The following is a 22,234-nucleotide window of genomic DNA, read 5'->3' on the forward strand; positions in this document are numbered from 1 at the left end:
CTATCAACTAGCTTAATAGAAAACATTGACATTAGGCCTGAGACTTTTTCAAGGCTTGTGAAGCAGTATTGGAATGGAAGACAGAAAGTGCAAAAGTTTGGCCCATTTGTGCTGGTTTTGGCTGGGATACAGTTAATTTTCTTCATAGTAGCTAGTAGAGAGCTTATTTTGGATTTGTGCTGAAAACTGTGTTGATAATACAGGGATGTCTTCATCACTGCTGAGCAGTGCTTTCACAGAATCAATGCCTTTTCCCATTCTTTCACTGCCACACCAGCCAGCAGGCTGGGGGTGCACAAGAAGCTGGGAAGGGACACAGCTGTTCTAGCTGTATTCCAACCAACCCAAAAGATATTCCAGACCATATGACGCCATGCTCAGCAATAAAAACCTGGGGGAAGAAGGAGGGATGTTCAGAGTGATGGCGTTTGTCTTCCCATATACCATTACATGTGACAGAGCCCTGCTTTCCCGGAGACAGCTGAACACCTGTCTGCTGACTGGAAGTAGCAAATGAGTTCCTTGTTTTGCTTTGCTTGTGTGCACAGCTTTTGCTTTATCTGTTAAACTGTTATCTCACAATATTTTCTCATGACGTTTTCTCACTTCTACTCTTCTGGTTTCTCTCCTGTCCCACTGGGAACGAGTGAGTGAGCAGCTATGTGGGGCTTAGTTGCCACCAGGGTTAAATCACTACACCAGTTCACAGTAAGTCCCCAAGCGATACTACCAAGTATCTGTGTACACCACCAAAACTAGATGCTTGCCACCTGTGATCAGTGGTTTCAGGCCACTACTTAAAGTGCTTTTGGGATTCTTTGAGAAGGTGAATATAAGTGGTGACTGCTTGCAATCATATTAAAAACAGTATCTAAACTCATACTTTACAAACTATCATTTGATTACAAAGATTAATATTTGCTATTGATGATTTCTATAGTGTTAGTGCCAAAGGCATACAAGTTTAGACCCTACAGCTCTATCTATACAAATGTAACTTAAAAAGTAATGAAGGGTGGTGGCATTCCTGGAATGCTGGGTAAATGTCTGGATGTGGCCCAGATTTCCAGTCTCCAGTTACAGTCAATGCAGGTGTAGCCGATGCACTCAGTGGAGCCTAGAGGGCTATTCAGCTGACCGACAAGTCAGCATCTACTTCACAGTGAGACAAATAGCTCTTCAGGCTCTTTGTTCATGCACTGACTCAATGTGTGTTGTTCGTAATGGAGTGTACACTTGGCACACTTGCAGACATACACATTTAGATGTCTTCATTTGGAGGGGAATCATCCTTCTCTGATTCAAACAGCTGAGAAAGTGAATATGGAAAGGCTACAAAGAGGTAGCAACATTGCAACAATAGGAAAGCACAGTAACAAAAGCACTGACCAAACTAATTCCTGTTAATGCTTGTAAAACACAACATAAGGAGGCAATACATTCCCGAAGGCCACCTACCTTGTCATCAACTACTGGAAACTTAAAAAAGACATCCTTTATCACACAGATCAGAACTAAATATAAGCTCTGTGGATACATTTGTACAAAATGTTCCAGGTATAAGCAGTCACAAACATGCTCCTGAGCACTGACACAACAAACTATAAACCCACATCTGCTGGCAATGGACATCAATACATTCCTATTCCTCTTGAAACAGCATGTTTAAAAGAGGCACAGGTAAATTTTAAATAAGCAGTCTCAGGCACCAGTAACTAGTTTACATGTGCGACTGTTTGGCAAGACTGAAATTCATATATAGCGGTACAATGCACCCAAACACACCATCAGAGAATAAAAAGGTCTCTGCATGCTAAACCCTCCAAAACTTCATATGATCTTTATATACAGAGAAACGTAATCCCAAAATTAGAACCTGTTCTGAAAAAAGGGATGGAACCAAACCCAAGATTAGACTAAGAAAAGCCAGTGCTCCCAGTGTCCAAGAAATTTACTGCCTCCAAAGAGGATTGCAAGGAGGGAATGAAAGGGAATGAGGACAACAGAGATTATCTGATGAACCTCATGAAGGTCTTGGCAGGTATGATGCCTACAAAATCTACCAATTTCACCAGTTATTAAACTTTGGTGCCCATCTACCTTCACTGTAAGAACACAGCCAAAAATGAGATTAAGTGGATCAGAAGTTATCAGTAGTAACAGACATATATTGGTAATGAAGTCATGGTTTAATAGGTGCTATCAGCAGAACAGCTTTGGCATCTTTACTTACAGGGTGATGCCCCAAGAAGGTTTTGAGATATGGCAATAGTTAAGCAAAGATGAAAAAGAGCCCTCACAGAGGAAAGGAACGTTCTGTAAAGACAGACTTGTTATTTTCTCCAAAATTTGGAAGCTGTATTTATATAGATGGCCCAATAGTATGGACAAATCAAATCAAATACTGTTCTGTGGACCACTGCCAAAACAAGTTTATTTATAAAAGGAGGGGTTAAAGAAGGGGCCAATGTGATGACAGTGGTACATTTATCTCAGCCTTTGATGGCTGAACACTAACGTGAGAAATACAAATGGTATGTAAGAGGACTTTGAAGATTTAGTTGACAATCAACATTTTGACTTAATTGGCAAAATGGAGATCTGATAATTCATATAGCTGATAGTAATGTAAAAGACTAAAGCTTGTTTGGGAAAAGGAAGAAATGGCAACAGAATTTTAAAAAAAAATGTGTTTCAAGTAGGCATACTTCCATAAATGCAGAATTAGTTGGGAGAATCCCCAGGAACGTTGTGCTAGTGAAAAAGTAGTTAAAGAAACCTCACAGTTCTTTAAATAAACAATACTTACCACATGTAGTGCAAAGCCTCCTGCAAAGGAATAATGGGAATTGTACAGTGAAACCATATTGTCTTAGTTAGGACCTCACTGTTGATCTCACATCATGCAGGGAATGGAAATGAGGTCAACTTACTAAGCAGGAATACTACAGCAGAACATGGTATAATGGACCAAATTTAAGACACAGTTGGCAAGGAACACATCAGACTTCAGAAGAAATAATTATGGAAGTACGTTAGGAGCAAGATGATGATGAAAGTTAGCCCATTGTGCAACAGGGGAAAAATTAGAGGGATACAGACACAGAGCCAATGTTCATACTGCCTTTTTTGCATCCATCTTCACCACAAATCTGCTGCATTGAGGTGCTTAATACAATTAATTCCAGCCACAAAAGGCAAAAGGGTACAATCTCACGCTTGAACAAGCAAGGAGCTGAATAAATATTGCTTAAATGCACTCAAATCATCTGGGCTTGATAGACTATCCTGTTAAATGTCCAGTTATGAATCTGTCTCAGAACTTTTAAAAGATGCATTTCAGAACAGTGAAGAGGATAATTGCAAAATTCTATGTGCTGGCTATATGTATACAGCACATATGCATCACCTGTGCATAAAGAAGGGGATAAGCACAGCTAAGGACTTTCAGACTAAGCCAGCTTCAGAAGAACTCTATGGCCTACTCAAAGACTGCCAATTCTTTTTTGAGATGCCCTAGTGTGTCCTAAGATAGTCATATGGACACACTGTGGGCAGATAGAACCCAGAACCTACAGAGGACCTATAACCTTTTGAAGAAGTTGGGTACTAGACAACATAGCTCAGTGCATCTCAATTGATACAAGAAGCCCATGTTTTAGTATCTTGCTTGTTCTCCCTGTCTTCAAGATTTGGAGAATATGTGTAATGATTAAAGCACAAGACATCACACTATACACAACTGCCTGGAAGCTAACAAGGAGCTGAACAACAGCCAACACAGATTTGTCAAGAATAGGTCACGTCAAGTCAGTCAATTTTCTTTCTGACAGCGTAAAAGGCCTTGTGATAGAAGAGAAACAGCACAAGTTTTAGATCTTGATTTTAGCAATGCTGTGTCACATTTTCTTAAGCAAATCCAGGATATATAAATTGTAATTAGGTGGCTACAGAACTACTCAGAACTCTACTTAGGGAACTATTGTTTATTACCAACTGGGAGGCTGTATTTCAGGGGCATGATAAAAAAACGGAAGGGATTTTCAAATACCATTAGTCAGAGAGGGTCTGAGTACACTGAAATCTGCAACTGAAATTCAGAATTCTTTTGATGCATTTGAGAATTACTTTCGAAACAACAGGGATAATTAGGGCACTACAATGGGAGCAAATGCAAAGTTTCAGACTCTTGTAATAAAACATAACTAGAGAAATACAAAATGAAGAAATTAAGCGGCTATGCAATGCTTCTGTAGAAAAGTATTTATGGCTTACGACCACATAGGCTGATCACAATCTGAATATAAGTTAACCTTGATATAAAATTGCAAAGAAGGTGAGCACAACACTGGAAGTTATAAATGAGAGTACTGTGTGAAACCACAGAAATCAGTTCTTGCCTCCTTGGTGTTACCACTTGAGCTGGAGTAGTATGTTCAATTTTGATTGTTGCAACTCAGAACTGGTACAAAGACCAAAGGAGAGAAATGAGGCTGAGCACAGATTTAAAGTCCTAGATCTACAAAGACTGCATTAATAAGGGCTGCTTCTCAACAAAAAGAAACGGGGAGGTGGGGAATGGGTTACCGCCTTCATATTTGAAGGCTGCTGCAAAATGAACACAGCAATCTCCAGGCTCTCCGCACTGATACCAAAGTGAACAAAGAATAGCAGTCAAAATTGCAGTGACAGAAATTCAGATTAATCACTGAGGAGAAAACTTTTAAACAGTGAAAACAGTAAGGCACTAGACTTATTTGGAGAGGCTGTGAATTCACCATCCCTGAACAGCCAAAAAACCTTTTACACAGTATCTGTCAAGAAAACCAGACACTGTTGATTTTGTCTTAGTGTAGAGAAGACTAGACAAATTGTCCTTTCTCTCCATATTTCCTATGTCAAGATATAAAAGCTGCTAAAGTAGTTTAAAAATAAATTTATGTTTCGCAGTTTACAAAGCTAAAGGACAGTATATCAAATTGCCACCTATTACATCATCATTAAAAAAACCCGTAAATGTGCTCTTGCGTGAGTTTCTTTTCCAATCAATTGTCAACTTCTGTTTTTTTAAAGAAAGATGCTTAAGTCAGTCCTTGCATTCTGTCTTCAAGGCCTCTAGCCTCTTAATGCCCTTCCAACAGAGTCACTCTATGCGATCTAGTGTAACTGACCACAGCTCATGATTCATATCTGAAACAACCCCTCATTTGGACAGAATGACCTTCGGAAACACTGCAATTTCTTAACATAATGGCTTAGCTTTGTCTGCATGCAATTTAAACCTTAGATTGCAATTAGTTCCAAAATATCTAAAATGGATGTCATAGCACAGAGCATGGCACTGTCTTCTGGCTCTGCTTGTACTGCAGACACACTCTGTTAGTTTCTGGAACCTTTCTTCTCAAACACAAACGCATTGAATAAGCCACCACAATTATACTTCATGATGGCTGGAAGGAGCCTTACTCACTCATCAACATCTCCTTTGCTAGCAGTTGATAGCTTGAGTCATATTAAAGCCAAGTTAGACACTTTCTGTTCTTGAGGCCGAGTGTGGCATCCCTGTAGAACAGACTTCTCATTAAGCCCAAGAGCCAGAAATTCTCATTGGGAAATACAGAACAGCTGCAGAGAGTAGTATTAAGGCCATATGTTTTGTTCATACCAATGTTTTCTGAAAAAAAAATAATGTTACCATCACAAAATGAACAAGGCACTAAAAAGTGGAACAGAACTTACTACTCTATGTGCTCTTGCCAGTCTCTGGACTGTTTAATTTCTGACTGACACATTCTTCAGAAACTCTAACAAGATCTGCTTGCACTCTACATAAGCCTAAATTCTATGTAATAATGCAAAACAATGATTCTCCTGTTCATTACTTTGGCTAATGATCTGGGAACCAATTACGTCAAGGAGTTCTCCACAGCTAGAGCTCTCCCTGTCAAGTAATAGTTGGCAATTATAAAACTTAACTTCTATCCATCTGAAAAAATACTTTTAAGTGAACTTGCATGTATTTCTAGTATGAAAATCACCGAGGAAGTTTCTCCATTTCCTACAGAATACAGCTGACTGTTCAAGTATGCCATTACCTATCTAAAAGTCATTTCTCCACTTACTCAATGACCATTCAAAGAGATTGTGATAAATGAGACCAAACCATAAGGATGCTCTAACAGTTGGCAAGTCTATAATAGAGAATGAGTATGGATGTGCTTGGGTAAGAAAAGAAAAAGCAGCTGTAGTTGTCACAAAAAATCTGTAAGTTCTGTTAAACAATGGCTGCATTTCTGATGATAGTGTTTCTGCTTAACTCAATGTTAAGCAAAGATACTGTATTTTTCAGCAGTCAGTAATATGGGAGTGGTACCATATGGTAACAATAGCAGACAAAATCAGAGGCTGAACTAACCCTTGATAACTGCAAGGAACAGATCGTGTAGATAAAACCTGTGAATGAACACATAATTGACAATTAATAGGAAAGCTGTCAAATAAAAGATTTCTATTTAGCTTAGCTTGTCCTAAGAATGAAAAAAGGGATTCTTATTTTCAATAAATATTTCAGTCCATTTGATATAGCTGTGGCTACTACCATATATATGCATCCACCATCTTCTATTTATATCAGTTAAATTCTGCCAGCAATCAATGCTAACTTTTAGTATGCAAAAGACTTCCATGGGTTAGTAGCCTATTGTATGAAATACAGCACTTGATTGTTATTAAATCTGCTGTTCTTCACATTTAATCTGGTTCTGGTAGATTAAAAAGCACAAATATAGTAGTTTTTTCTTCAGATTGTTTTTTATAGCTCATGTAAATTTTGGAGCCCTTTTCTGGATTCTTTCCATAGCTTCTGAAGTGAACTGGCCATGTTTAATTTTCAAGATGATGACTTGATAATATTTATTTAATGAAAGGGTATTTTCTTTAGTGCAGCCTCCCTGTTGCTGCTTAGACATTCACGGAACAGATGTTTCTGCTGAGCTGTCCATAATCATGACTGTATCTTCTTTTCAAATCTGATTTATAAACTAGCAATGCAATAACCCACATCATTATTTCCAGTGCAAAACGGTGTATGCTTTCCTACACTAAATCTCAGAATCATAGAATGGTTTGGTTGAAAAGAGCCTTAAAGGTCATCTAGGTCCACCCCCCCATCATAAGCAGGGACACCTTCCACCAGACCAGGTTGCTCAAAGCCCCATCCAGCCTGGCCCTGAACACTTCCAGGGATGGGGCATCCACAGCTTCTCTGGGCAACATGTTCCAGTACCTCACTGCCTTTACAGTGAAGAATTTCTTCCTTGTATCTAATCTAAATCCACCCTCTTCCAGTTTAAAGCCATTACCCATATCCTATCACTACAGGCCTTTGTAAAAGTCCCTCTCCAACTTCCTTGCAGGCCCCTTTAAGCACTGGCACCTTTAAGGTGTCCCTAGAGCCTTCTCTTCTCCAGGCTGAACAACCACAACTCCCTCAGCCTGTCTTCATAGGACAGGTGCTCTAGCCCCCTGACCATCTTCATGGCCCTCCCCTGGACTTGCTTCAGCAGGTCTGGAAGCACCAGAGGTAAACATAGGGCTGCCTTACTATAGAACTCCCCAGTACTGGATTGTCTGAACTTCTCGGTAAACCTCATATGACAAGGCAAACGGCCACAAAAAGACAGAGCTCAAGAAAGGTCCACAGGAAGTACCTGTAGATGTGACAGATAATTTGTGTTTCTCTCAGAAATTTGGAGATCCAGAAAAAGGAACTATATGGGGATAATTCAGTGGCACTACCAGGCTCTGAAAAAAGCCTGTGTGAGGGGTCCCAGCAGGAAAGTTGAGAACAGCAAAACAAAAACATTTTGAATACAAGCTGCCACAGATTGAACAGCAAAATAAAACACTGGACTTAATAAATTATTAGATTAGTAACTGCACAAGCTTGACTCAAGAAATAAAGAACTCTGTAAATTCTTTACAGAAATGATGCTAGGACAAAGTACACCCTTGCAAATTATGTCAGTGTAGGGAAAAAAAAAAAAAAGACAGGAAACTATGAACTTAAAGCACAAGCTTTTCATTTAATGTCTAGGACCAGAAAGAACCACATTGAAAGTACTAACCTGGCTGTGTTATTAAACTATAAGAATACACTTCAGATGGGGATAAAAGTCAGGGGCCAGGCAAAAAATCAGATATAGTAACAAAGGAAAACAAGAACATTAAAAAATCATCTTAAATCACATTAAAGAGTTAGCCCATTACTGAACAGCTAACATGCTGTGTTGGTAGTTCTCCAGGTTTTCATACATACAGAACATAGATTTCAAATCCTGAAGAAAATAAGGAAATAATACAAGAAAGAACCCAGAAGATCAGAAAGAAATGAGCAACAACCAGGATGGAGCTCTCAAGAAGGAATCATTGCGGCAATCTAAATGGTTTGTCTGGTAGGTCTGAGGAAAAAGCAGTAGATATTGCCTACAGAATCATACACAGAATCACGTGCATTTGGTATAACCTTCAGAAGTCATGAAGTTTTCAAAGCCATTCCACTTAGAGCACCTTGTTTAGGGCCTTGCCCACTTGAGTTCAGAGTATCTCCAAAAAGAGAGCTTCCACAGCCTCTCTGGACAACCTCTTCCAATGCTTAATCACTCTTGCTGTGAAAATATTTTTCCGGATAATCAAATCAGAATTTCCCATGTTTCAGCTTGTCTCCATTGCCTCTAATGCCATTACTGTCTGCCTCCAGGAAGAGCTGTCTTCTCCACAACCTCCCATTATCTAGGTGGGAACTGCCATTGGATCCCCTAGCAGTCTTCTCCGTGAACAAATCCAGCTCTCCTGTGCTACAGCCCCTTACGATCTTGGTAGCCCTCCACTGGACTTGCTCCAATATGTCAATATCTTTCTTGAAAGAAAGGGTATCAATGATCACTTCTCTTGACCTGCTGGCTGTGGTCCTGCTTATTCAGCCCAGGACACTGCCAGCCTTCTTTAATGTCAGGGTGTAATGCTGGCTCTTATTTAACTTGCTGCCTACCAAGACCCCAGGGTTCTTTTGGCCTTTTTTGAAGACGTGTGCAACTTTTCCTTTCTCCAGTCGCTGGGGACATTTCCTGATCTCCAGCACCTTTCAAAAGAGAATGATCTTGCAACGGCCCTCTCAGCACCCTTGGATTCAGTCTGGTGTATCCCATGGATTTCTATGGGTCACGTTCTTGCAAGTAATCTTGACTTGGTCCTTATCTACTGCTGGCGGTTCTCCTCTTTGAATGCTTTTACAAAAATCAGAGGCCTGGGAGATCTTGTTGGTGAAAATGGAGGCAAAGGCGGCATTGTGTCAGCTGTATATGTGTTCACAGTCATTAAACCACACCCCTCACTCAGCAACAGTCCCAAACTTTCTTCTGTCTACTACTCCTGTTCTTTGCTTCCTCAGGATCTTGAACTCTACTACACAGTCACTATAGGTACAGCTAGCACAGTCATTTATATACCTCTATAATATAACCAGCTATTCTATGTATTCAATAGCAGATCCACCTGTGCATCACCCCTAGCCGCCTACTCCATTACCAGAAGTCAAGAAGCACTCTGACACTCTCCAGAAATCTCCCTATTTGCATTCCATTCTGCTGCCCTGCCAGCAATAACAGGGAGGTTAGAGTCCCCATAAGAATCTGGTCTGTGATACAGACTTGCCTCAAGTTCTTTAAAGAAGAGCTTATCCACTTCCTCACCCTATGGAAGAATAGTTGAGGTTAGAAGGGACCCCTGGAGGTGGTCACCTTGCTCAAGCAGGGCCACCTAGAGCTACTTGCCCAAGACCATGTCCGGAAAGCTACTGAATATCTCCAAGGATGGAGAATCTACAGCCTCCCTAAGCAACATGTGCCTTTAACACATTAAAACATTAAAAAAAGTTTTACCTTATGTTCATATGGAACCTCCTGTCTTTTGGGTTGTGCCCACTGCCTCTGGTCCTGTCACACCCTTTCTTCAGGTATTTATACGCATTTGTAAGATTCCCCCTGATCCTTCTCTTCACTAGGCTAAATGCCAGCTCTCAAAGGCCCTTCCTCATATGACAGGTGCTCTAGTCCCTTAATCCTCTCAGTAGCCCTTCACTGTAGTCTCCAGTAGCTCTCTCGCTCTCTCTACAAGGTATTCCAGGTGGCCTTACCGATGCCAAGTTGGATCTGATGGTCTAGCAAACTCCCATCACAATGACTGACATCCATGCCACTCAACTCTCCACTGACCTTGACCCCTAAGATCTGAACCAGACTATATCCTACCCTATAGAAGAGCTCCTTATACACATGGTCTTGAGGAAAACCACTCTCCTTGTCTTCTCTGACTGTCTTTTCTCAAGAGAAGCAAATTTTCATCAGTGGTTTTGATATACATAAAAAAAGGGAAAGAGAAATGTGCAGAGAAAGGCAGAGTATAACACTAAAAAGGAGCAAAAAAGAGAGGGGAATGAATAGCAAAGGAGTTGATGTACCAAGTTTAATACAAAATGTTGATGATTTCAGGTCCTGAGGACACAGATGGTAGGAATGTGGAAGTAGTAATGCAGCTGGAAGCTACAGAACATTCAAAAAAAATAACACACAAAAAAAATAACACACAAGACTTGCAAAAAACAGAGAAAAAAGTATAGCAACTGTTTCTCTGCCTGCAGATAAGGCACATTTAGAGGCTCATCTCAAACACGAAAATACATGCATACATTTACACACAGTTCTATGACTTTGAAGAAAAATCTATCCTTTTTTATAAGTTTCCATGTATTTAAAGCAAACAATGGAAAAGGTTCTGAATTTAAAGTAAGTAAACAGGAGTGTAAGAAAATTGCTTCTGACAAGATGCAGCCATCAGGAGCATTGCAGTGTTGGGACCACAAAACAGGTATACTAAAGCTAAAAAGTACATGGATGATAAGACAGATACACCCAACACAAAGGAATACAGTAGACAGCAATACATGGGTCGGACTTAAAAGCTGCTCCCAGAAAACAAACTCAGCCACTGCAACTTCATGAGTTAGGTACATGACATGGAAAGATAACCAGTTTACACTATGTCTCTCTCAGCAATTCTGATGTAATACCACTTGAGTGCTAATGTTCATTCTGCATAATCTATTCCATTAGTCTTACCTTTTCACAGTAACTGGACCTAGAATACAGCTAAATTTTATTTAGTCCTGATTATGAAGTTATCAAGTCTTATAAGAAAAACTTACCGTTATTTGCAACTGATCATCAATGAGTTTGTCTTCAAATACAAAAGACGGATTCTGAAGACAGATGATGAAAGTAATTCTGAATATTAGTCCTTTTAAAAATAACCAGACTAAACTTAGAAGTAAAATGTCAAAGGATGAAAAAGAAAATATCTACTACTATAGGAATAATTGCTTCAGACAAGAGAAGAAAAAAGAGTCTTTTAAAGAAAGAAACAGACCTTTTCTATCTTCACTAAAGTGGGAAATATTCTGAGTAAGACTGAAGAATTGCAAACATGTTTTCAAAATGAAATGTGACTTGTTAATGTAGACCTTATCTAAATCAGGAAGACAAGTGGGATAGCTATATTCATTCCAATACACTGTAGTGTCAAAAAAGACAATAGAATCCAATCTGGTTGAGCTCAGATGCAAGAAATTAAATGAAGAATTTAAGGAGAATAATACATTTGGCAAAATTTAAAATAAAACATTTTAAAATGAAGCAAAACCCAAGTAAAATACAGGGAAAACGAGAATATGCAGCAAACTGTACCTTCTAACTTCATTCAAATTATAGAAATTACAATTCAAATTTATTTTCCTACTATATCCATCATACAAGTACCAATCCCAAGCATGTCAGAACACACAACAAACAGCAAGTATTTATAGATACTAAAAGAGGCCCACAAGCCGGAGGAAAAAGAAAAGGTAAAATAGAAAAACATACATAGGTCGTAATCAAGGGAAGCATGTACATGTATATGTATATGTATAAAGAAAGATGCTTGGAGACTTTGAGAAAGTAAAACATTATTAAATTATCCAACAATACACATGTGCTGGGGAAGGTGCAGAAAAAGGGATGTAAACAGCCAGGGTCTATTCATGTAGCTCTTGTAAAAATAAAAGACATATGCCTTTGAATGTGAGAAGGAGAAGGTCAGGGGATGTTACATGTAAACATCTTAAATTAGTCAGCCATTTTTGATGAGTGTCATCAATTAAAACCCTGCATCCAATCCCTTTTCTCTAGGCATTGGAAAACATCCTCTTTTTTTTTTTTTTTCCCCTCCTGTGCAAAAAAATGGCCGTATGTCCTTAACACATGAGAAAACAAACTAGAGGAAATTCGAGTTTAAATAATGCGAAGACAAAGAATAGCCATGTTCTGAAATAATTAGGAAGCCCCCTCCCCCTCAAAATCTTTTTCCCTTTTTTATTTCAGCGAAACAAATACACCGAAAGGAGGGGGGGGGAGGGGGGGGGGGGGGAGGGGGACTGAGGAGAAGCATGGATGGATCACTTCTGTTTGCTCTTCTTTTCACTGTCTTCAGATTCAGAACTGTAAGGAATGTTCTGTTCTCCAATTACAGTGCAGCCCTACAGTGGCAACACTGGAGGCACTGCAGACCAACTCATATCACTTAATTATTAGCACTTTGCAAGGAAGGAACAGTTGAAATACTACAGTCCAGCAGTGCAATGCATCCTTAATAGCCACATAATCTGAAGCATGCTAGTCCCTTGTGTCCATATACGTTACCATTTATATCCACATATTAGTTATACTCTCACAGCACAGCTCTTGGCACAAAGTCTTAAAAAGGCACTTGTGCAAGTACTTTCCTACTGGAAAGGAGGTGTTTTATCAATTCTTTTCTCTTTTTAAAGTACTAATAATTCTGTCAAATGTAAATGTAACTGGTATTACATACAAAGTCCTCTTTACTTAAGCACTAACAGCTGTGCACTGTACTTTATAAAATTAGTTCGGAGGGATGGAGAGGGGAACAAAAGCTTCACTAGTTCACATCAGAACAACCTTGAGTGAAGAGCCCCTCACACACCAGAACAACTTATGGATAAGGATGCTGCAGAGACAGATGTGGCTCTTGTATTTTCAGCTTTCAGCAAGCACAGTGCACTTGCTGTGTCCTACTAGATGCCCCGAGTTGAGCCTAGCTCAGACAAAAGCAATAGTTCCGCTAACACCTCTGCCAAACTTGTTCGTAAAGGCGAGACACGCTTTAAGCGTGACGAGCTTGTAGCTAGGGCTTTGGAAGTGAAACAAGAACTTCCACAACATGGATGTGGCATGGTGGAAAACACTGATTCACATTTCTGAAATACAATGACCATGTCTGCAGAAATACAAAAACATGACACAAAAATGTAAAGCTTCCTATTCATACATGTAGAAGTACTGATATTGGGGAAGACCTCTAAGGATTATTGCAAACAAGCAACCACGAATTCCATTACATTAATCAGAGCAGCCAGATTGCAATGCAGTTGCAGTAAGCCTTAGTGGACTGCACTAGGGAAGCTGAAAGAGTATTCCTGTAGCTAAAGCCAACAGGGATTTCTAAGCGAAATCCTTCAGCCTTCAACTCCTGTAAAGTGAAACTGGTGGTTTTTGTTAATACATGACTGTGAAATGTAAATATACACCATCCATACAGCTGCGTTTGGTAAAAAAGGTATTAATTTGCAGCACAAGGACAGAGGGGCCAGCCATGAGTAGTAACCTCTCTGAACAGCCCTGGCTAGATGAGCTCAGGAATCAGAGCCCCAGACTTTTACTGAAAAGGCAGCTTAAATACTTTGGAATGTCTTCAGCCATCTAGTCTCTAAGATACCTATATTAAAACTACCCTAATAAAGCTGTATAAATAAAGCACATTACAATGCCATGCTATCCACATTAACTGATAAATGCCAGTTAAAGGGAGAAATGTGACATAAAATGAGCTTCGATTACTACACACACAGGATTGCCAATTTGGCTTTTTTAATATGCTTAGGTGCAGAAGACATACATAACATTTAACCTTCTATTCCAAATGTTCTCCTCTGAACTAAGTGCTTTTCTCATAATCCTAAAACTATTTCAGTGTAAAACTAAAAAATTTACAGGAACATAATAATAAATATTTGAAAGCTACCGATGACAAAATTGAAAAGGACAGCTAAAAGGTTGCAGTATTAGCAAAAAAGGCAGCTAAGAAAGATAAGGTAACCATTTATCTACTATTACACAATAATTCCATGGAGAGAAACATAAAATAAAACTGGAAGCAAATAATACACACAGGACTAATTTCTGCAGTTTGATGTCTCATAAAAAAAATGCCGGAAAAGTCCAACGGCAAATATAATCCTCAAGTACTGATGAAGTTAAGAAAGCAAACAGGAAGATTGCTACAACGCTACAAGGAAGAGACTGTGGAAAATAAAGTTTTGCTTACTTTTTATAGAAAACATACAGTAAAATATATACTAAGTAGTATTTATTTTATTCATTGTAATCAAAAGAATAAAACAAATACTGTGTCAGAATGACAGATAGCAGACCTCTCTCCTTGTCTTTTACAAGCATAAGAATTTTGTGTATCATTCATTATCTGCTCTCCACTGCAGAATTCAAACTGATGTGCTTGGGAGTAGGAGTGATTTGTGCACATCAAAAACAATGGTTACCTTTCCTTATCATTGTTCAGACAGTAGAAACAGAGATTAAGCTATTTATTGTGCCTTTTTTTCAATGCAATGTGAGAGGGAATCTTCGCAAGGTGATATAATCAACCTGGAAGTGTCAGCTCAACCTAAATTGAGTAGGCCAAGACAGACAGAGATCCTCTGCTCGACCTTAAAATGACAGGATGCTGTAATGTTATTACACAACAATACTGGCATTGACCCAAGAGACAGTTATTATTTTGGGATTCACTGATTTAGAAATTGAAAGAAGAGATTAAGATGGGGTTTGACTTTTTAGATTTTATTTTAGATTCATAAAAAAATATTTTAGATTTATAAAAAATATTTTAGAATATTTTGATTTGTACATCATGTTTTTCTTTTCAGTAGATTGGCTTACTATAAAACTGAAACATTCACAGGCACTTCAGCAATACTACGTGGCTTAAGTATTTCCTTAAGAATATTTAAGTGTAGAATTCTGAATTTAAGTAACTACTAAGTACTATAAATTATAGATTGATTCAGAAAAGAAAATGAAAGTGCTACATTTCCTTCATAAACCAAATAAAGCTAAGACAAAATAAAACTTTTTACTAGGATATCCTCTACTGTTGTAAATGCTCTGCATGAGTAAGTTTGGTCAGATAAAAAGGCACTGCAACCTAACACACAGGTCTGAGGAGGCTCTGAGATCCTTCGTGGGTGTTTTTGCAGAAGGGAATTCCCATCCTACGTGAAAGGGTGGGGCAAGTGCAAACCACAAGAGACTCAAAAGAACCCAATACTCCCAGAAGAGAAATTACAGGGTAGGGAGTTAAATTCTCAAAGATCAGGGAATTGTTAAGCGTTTGTAGAGTATGGAAAGACACATTTTTTCAGAGCTTTCAGGAAAGATTATTTTGTTTAGCGCTCCAAGGATGAGTAAAATCACTTAAGCTTTCTGCTACTATTCAGATGAGGCAGCATTCCTCATAATCTTACTACATGGGTAAGTAGTAGGGTTTTTTTTTCCTTTTGCCCATACCCCAGTGTAAATAAACAGCAGGAATTTGACTCCCCAGTAGCAGCAACAAGGAAAGCTGGTGTAGACAAGATATTGCCAGCTGCCATTCCTTTTCAGCAACCTGTCATACAGACCTGTTACTATCCTTGCACAACATACACTGTCTAATTAATATTTAAAGAGGCATTGATGCAGTATAGCAATCTAGATACAGAGAGAAAACTCCTGCTTTGAAGATGAGTATTTGCTGAGAGGTGGTCAGGAAGGCTTCTGTTACATGTAATTACCAGCTTGATGTATTAATATTAGAAGCAGGTATTCTTTGATGAGAATTCCATTGTTCTTCAGCTGTAGAATGTTCTAATTAGAATCGAAAAGAAAAATACTTGGCTGGAATTTGTGACAACTGAAATCTTTTGTGCAGAGACTTTGCTTTCCATATAGTTTTTATACCTACATGTTTTCTTTATTGCCAGCACAGTCATCTGAGTCTCCTGGGGGATCACCCAACAGGCTTCTGTATCAGCTGAGCTTTAAAATTTTAGAGCCTTTGAACACATGTAGATTAACAAAGAGCTGAAAACCTGGATGTTCATATTTCAGACATGAGGTCCCCAGTAACCACTGATGCAACATTTTGGAGCAGTCTGCTAAATAGGCAAGTCTGAGACATGGCTGCTTCTTTGAACAATGTCCACATACTATTTCACTAAGCCCAAATGGAAGCAAATAAAATCCTTGATAAAACATATCTACCATAACGCCAACTCACTCCAATTTCTTTTATAGGCATTTTGAATACAGAAAATTACACACAGGCCTCATTGCTACTGAAATAAAATTTAAACTAATATACAAGCTGAAATAATTTTCAAGTGTGAATAACTGATGATACAATTTATCTTTTCCTAAGGGGAAAAAAAAAAAAAAAGGCAGTGATCGTACACTTCCACTTTGTCAAAAATCTAGCTGGAGTGGGAAAAATGACAGCACCAACATCAGCACAGCTGTTCTCAACCTCTTCCATTCTGGGATATCTTTCCTAAGGCTCTTTGTTCCATGGATTCCCATGGCTCTTGTTCCATAAGGGGCTCCCATGGCTCCCTGATAGCAACGACAAGACTTGAAACCAGAAGAAAAAAACACAGCCCACGAAGCTCCTGACTTGGCCCTGAATTTTTTTCTGAACATATGAGACTAACCGGGGTTGAGAGAGAAGTAATTTATTTATTATAAACACTTGCATACACACACACAAAAAAAGAGAAAATCTCAACTCCCTTAACTAATGGTTTCTAAAAATGCTTATTCAAACTGACATATGCATGACAAGTTTCGGCTCAGTACGATTTAAGGAGGAGGAGTTCTACCGCCCAGAAAAATGGTGTTTATGACAGAAATGACAAAGAATGATTCATCATAGGGTTTTTCTATGTGGAGCAGTAATAAAGCCTAAATGAGACTGCACTTCATTAGTAATTTATTTCACAGATCACTATATATACACAAATAGCATAACTCTATTACATTTTTATAGTGCCATTTATTACAGTACTTCTCATACTATATCCACACGACAACACAGAAATGCAGCTTTCTCTGGCAAAGGCTGCAGCAGCCAACTGCAGAGCAGTGAACAGGGAGGAAACACTTCAGAGCCAGAAAAGTAGGAATTCTCAGGCAAAACAGGAAAGGACAATATAAAACAACAAAACTGAACCCTCAGAGATGGCCAGCTAACTCAAAAAATAGTTTTACACCATTTTTGCTTGCCTGATGCCCCATTTGATTTAGATATTTGAAATAAAAGAGGAAGACTGAATACCCTTGACTGGTGCAGCTGGAGTGACGAACACCAGAGACTCCCACCAGAGCTCCCTGGCTGGAATTCTCTTTCCCTCTCATTTGATCCTTGAGCATTACACTGGCGTTTTTCACTTGCCACAAGAAGGAAAAGAGTATCAGTTCAACTGCTTTCATCAGTCTGTATCTGGGACGCTACTCTTCAGGCATAGAAAAGGACATAGTCTCAGCAAGAAAAAGGATACAATTCTTCCTCTGCTAAGACCTCTGCAAAGTGAGGGTTCAGGGCTATTCCGCTCCTCACCAGAAAACAATCCCCAAACTATCACACTCAGAGGCCAAACATTGCCATTAAACTTCCTGAGATGAACAGGGACTCGTGCCTTCCAAACGCATGTTAAAACACGGCATGCTACACAAACCCACAGAACACTGCGAGATGATGGCAGACAGAAAGACATCTGTAAATGTCTCACGACAACTGCTTTTTTGTGACTAGTTTGCTTGTGAAGTAACAGTGTCCAATTATGTAGTGTTGGGCCTTTGAAAGAACACCTGCAATGTATGCATTTCATGAAAGCTTTCTTGAAATAAAAATAAAAAAGAAATGCACTGCTTTTAACTAGTAAGGTATGATTAAATTCAACAAATATTCTCTTGATTTTCTTGCCAAAAACTCCGCTGTAAGAACCCTGATAAGAAGCTAAATGGCTTGTCAGTTCTAGAGCCTCCATTTGCAAAAATAAATTTTAAAGTAAGAAACTTCTATAACAAGGCTGCCTTACTTGAAATGTAATTAATGAACACTGGGATCTTTGATGGTTAGAGAAAAAATATGATTTTAGCTAGCAGACTTGTTTTTTATCTCTTCTGGTAAATTAAGTAGAAAGGGGGAAAAAACCCAAAACTAACAGGAAAATATTTGCTGGGCACTAAATTAAAATCTATTATAGAGCAGGGAAAATGGTTCTTTTAAAATCTCTTAATACTGACTTTGACTACCTTGTGGGAGCTTAAGAATAAATACATTTACATTGTTTCTCCTGAGGCTCCGGTTTTAATATTCTTTCTCAAATATTCCATTATCAAAGTGCATAATTTTAGTCCACAACATACAGTATCTGATTTGATAAGAGACTGAGTAAATGTACATCAACACAATTTTTCTTTCTCTTTTTGTCTCATATTGCACCGCTTTCCCCTGTGTTACTGTGGTAGATGCTAACTACTAACAGTTTAAGAAATGAAACCATGGCATTTAACATACTGATTTAAGATGCAGTTTTTCATCAGTCATTTAAGGGACCTGCATTTTCTGTTATATAAAAAGAGGGATACTGACCAGCTGCAAAAATATACAACACCCTATTCGGGCAACTTAATATGTCCTAGTTAAGTACATGAGTATTACCCATTGAAAATTACCCATTGAAATTGCTAAGACTTCAAATCAGGAAGCGACGCAAGTGAGCAAATGAATTTGGTTTGGGCTCTCTTTGCTATTTTAGCTACTACACGTACTGGAAGGATTTTTTTTTCTTGCTCTAAAAGGTCTGCAATCTGACCAACCTGTGCAGGAAGGACCAAACATTGTAAGAAACAACATGAAATTGAACTTTTATTTCTACCCAAATCATTCTCCTCGAGAGAACTGATTAACAACCCATATGAGTCATGAGCTCTGAACAAGAACCTCCTTACAAAAGGTGTGAATGAATGGATTCAGTGCACTGGAGCTCAGCAGATGTGTACACAGGCATGCATAAAAGGTAAGGACGAGAAGAAGCTAACAGAACTAATATTGACCTGGACATTGCTGGCAAAGTGCCCAGAAAGATCACAGATGAAAAGAGACTCAATATACAAGACAAAGTCTCCAAGATGAGAAGTTGATCTTCAACACCATAGGTAGAAAAACTAATTAAGACATCTGGCAAGTTCAGAAGATCTGCTGGCTAGTTTCCATTTAGATAAAACCAGGAACTGCACAGTTTTCAGAAAGAAAGGAAGCAGGAGCTGGTTGATGCTTAGGTAAACTTTACAGTCATTCTACATCCAACAGTTTTACTTAAGAAAGTACGGAAATTTTCTTATTCTTTCCTGGAACAATTCCTAGTCAATCAAATCAGCCTATGCAAACACACTAAAAAAGTCTCATTAAAGAAATAAATGTTGCATGATGCTACTTACCTGCCTGTCTACTTCTGGAAGCAAAAGCAGGAGGTATTGTTGAAAATGCTGAGGTAAAGAAGCAAAGGTGTGTTTATTTATTAAAGCCCTCAGGTTAGTGTTCACTAGAATAGATCCTGGTGTTTCTATGTCAATATCCTCAGCTTTGGTCCATTTCAAATGTCCTGGAGTAAATAAACAGAAATAACTTTAAACATAAATAAAGAAAGAGAGTAAGAACAATTCTTTTTAACTTTTTAGCTTTTATTGCATAATACAGTAAGCTCCAAAGAAACACTACTCTGAGAAGGGTAACACAGCCTTTTCTAGGCGTCTTAACAGCTTCTTTTATATTCTCAGTATTTGTCTCTTGAGCTCTTACAGGATCCATGTTCCAGTCAACATCACAGTTGACATATTCTTACTTCCAGCTCAAAAGACCAGCTCAACTCAGCAACAGCACAAAATTTTCCTGTCATGTCATCAACATAATTATAAGCATCTATTTCCATGCAAAAAGCTGCTCGACAAGGCTGATATGACTCAATCATCACAGATAGCTTCTCTTTCACCATGCTCTGCATCTGCGGAGCATTATGGCCTATGTAACTTGCCCCATAGCACCTGTTGAAGACTACCTGTGTGAACAGGCAGTGATCACAGAGATGAGACTATTTAATGTGTTATATAGTCTCTGAAAACATGCATTTTTCAGAACTTTCATAGGAACGGTGATCTGAAATGAGCAACACACAGAAGGCAGCAGCTGCAGGAATTACCAGAGGTTTAGAAAACAGGGTCTGTGAGGAAAATACAAACCCAGGAATGAGTAAGATAAAGACTCAGCAAGAGGAAGGGAGAAATACATAAATGGCTGATGCACAGGGATAAAGAGCAGTGTCTTCTTACTGCCCACAGTGGATAGCACAGTATGAAATATTTCTGTTAAGATACTGGGAAAGGAGAGCTTTCAATGGCCAATGACAAGGAGACACTGGATTAGATCTGTATAGAGGCATTACAGTTTTCAAGAGTGGAAATTTTTAAGAATATGTTAGACAAGTACCTGTCAAGAATGACAGGTGTGTAACTGATTTTGCCCTATGACAGGTGGACAAATTAGATGACCACTGGAAGTGCTGTCTGGTCTCATTTTGTTATTATTTCTAGGATAATATTTGAAAGACACTTTTTAAAGCTCCTTAAAGAGCAACTACTGCTACCTGCTTCAGGCTATATACATACTACTAAAATCCTTTTTTTCTCCCAGTCTTAACATATTATGATACTCAATAAGGAAATGGACTAAGTGGGGGGTCCAGGTGGCTGGAAAAACTCAAAAGCTTCCAACCCCTACCAGGAAACTCCTCCAGGTTTTGTTCCACTGCACTTCCAAATATTTCAAAGATGCTGCAAAAGGGGTCTTAACTAAATCATACACAAACACCAGCAGAATCTCCAAAAGAGCAATTGAAAATGGTATTCCAGTGCTATAAGCAATGATGGCATTTGGCATTCACATAGGACCTCTCAGCAAGGATTACAACTGACATGTTAACAAGAATAAATTTATTTTACAAATGGGGGAATTTGGGCATACTGATTATTAGGAACGTCTCAAATGCTACAAATTACTTAACAGTAATATGTATAAAAATAATGCAATTATGCTTTAGATCTCTTGGAAAGGCCTATATAGTGGTCTCACCTGAAAGGCTTATAATATCACCTACAAAATGTACAAATGAAAGAAAATGCAGATTTGTAAATTCTAAAAGCTCCCCATCAGCCACAGCCTCCCACAAACATTCTTGCAATTTCCTTTTACTTTTCAGCAGACAATGCAACTCAATAAGACAAGGATTACTTTGCACTAAGCACAAGATAACCTTTTCCAACACATATTTCCAACATACTGTATTTCAGTACAGCAAAGACTCAATTACAAACAAATGAATGCCCTACGAATAAAGGACAATTGTACAGAAGAAGAGCTCATTTTCATGAACGCATCACAATAAACTGTCCTCACCATCTGTTCCTCCCACTAAATATAAATGCAAAAAGAACACGGTCCCCAAGCATAACACAAGTAGTATGATGTATCCAATTTTAATGCCTGTATGTATAATCTTTTCTTCAATCAATACAGAATACACATCCCCATCTTCCAAGTGGCTCCAAATTGGAGTAGCATTTTCCCTAGCTAATGCTTCATATCCTATGGAAAGACATACACAGATGATCCAAACTATAACAAGACATATGACTGCAAAGCCCGTAACATCCTTCAGTGGCAGATATTTTAACAGTGTGGACAAGCCCAAGGCAGTATCAGAAAGTCAAACCTAATTCTGTGTGCCTAGGTCACACATTTTTCAATTGACCTGCTACCACTTACAGGTTACTATGGAGGTTTTATCAACTTGTGGAAGAAATACGTGTACTATTCCTAGGATGACAGGCCAGTAACTCACTGTGGCTGCCCAGCATACCCATTACTTCAAAAAACAAAATCTTTTCAGATG

General features: G+C 38.6%; 1 protein-coding gene across 3 annotated transcripts in view; it reads right to left on the reverse strand.

Annotated features, from left to right (window-relative positions):
* ASXL3 (ASXL transcriptional regulator 3) overlaps positions 1-22,234 on the reverse strand; it is a 133,284-nt gene that overhangs the window by 25,188 nt on the left and 85,862 nt on the right. For all 3 annotated transcript variants that reach the window (XM_037381151.1, XM_037381153.1, XM_037381154.1), the window contains one exon: positions 19,728-19,891. In XM_037381151.1, coding sequence (XP_037237048.1) covers positions 19,728-19,891 — 164 coding nt within the window. The remainder of the gene's footprint in view (positions 1-19,727; positions 19,892-22,234) is intronic.

Source organism: Falco rusticolus, chromosome 3 (assembly GCF_015220075.1).
Source record: "Falco rusticolus isolate bFalRus1 chromosome 3, bFalRus1.pri, whole genome shotgun sequence".
Lineage (NCBI taxonomy): Eukaryota > Metazoa > Chordata > Aves > Falconiformes > Falconidae > Falco > Falco rusticolus.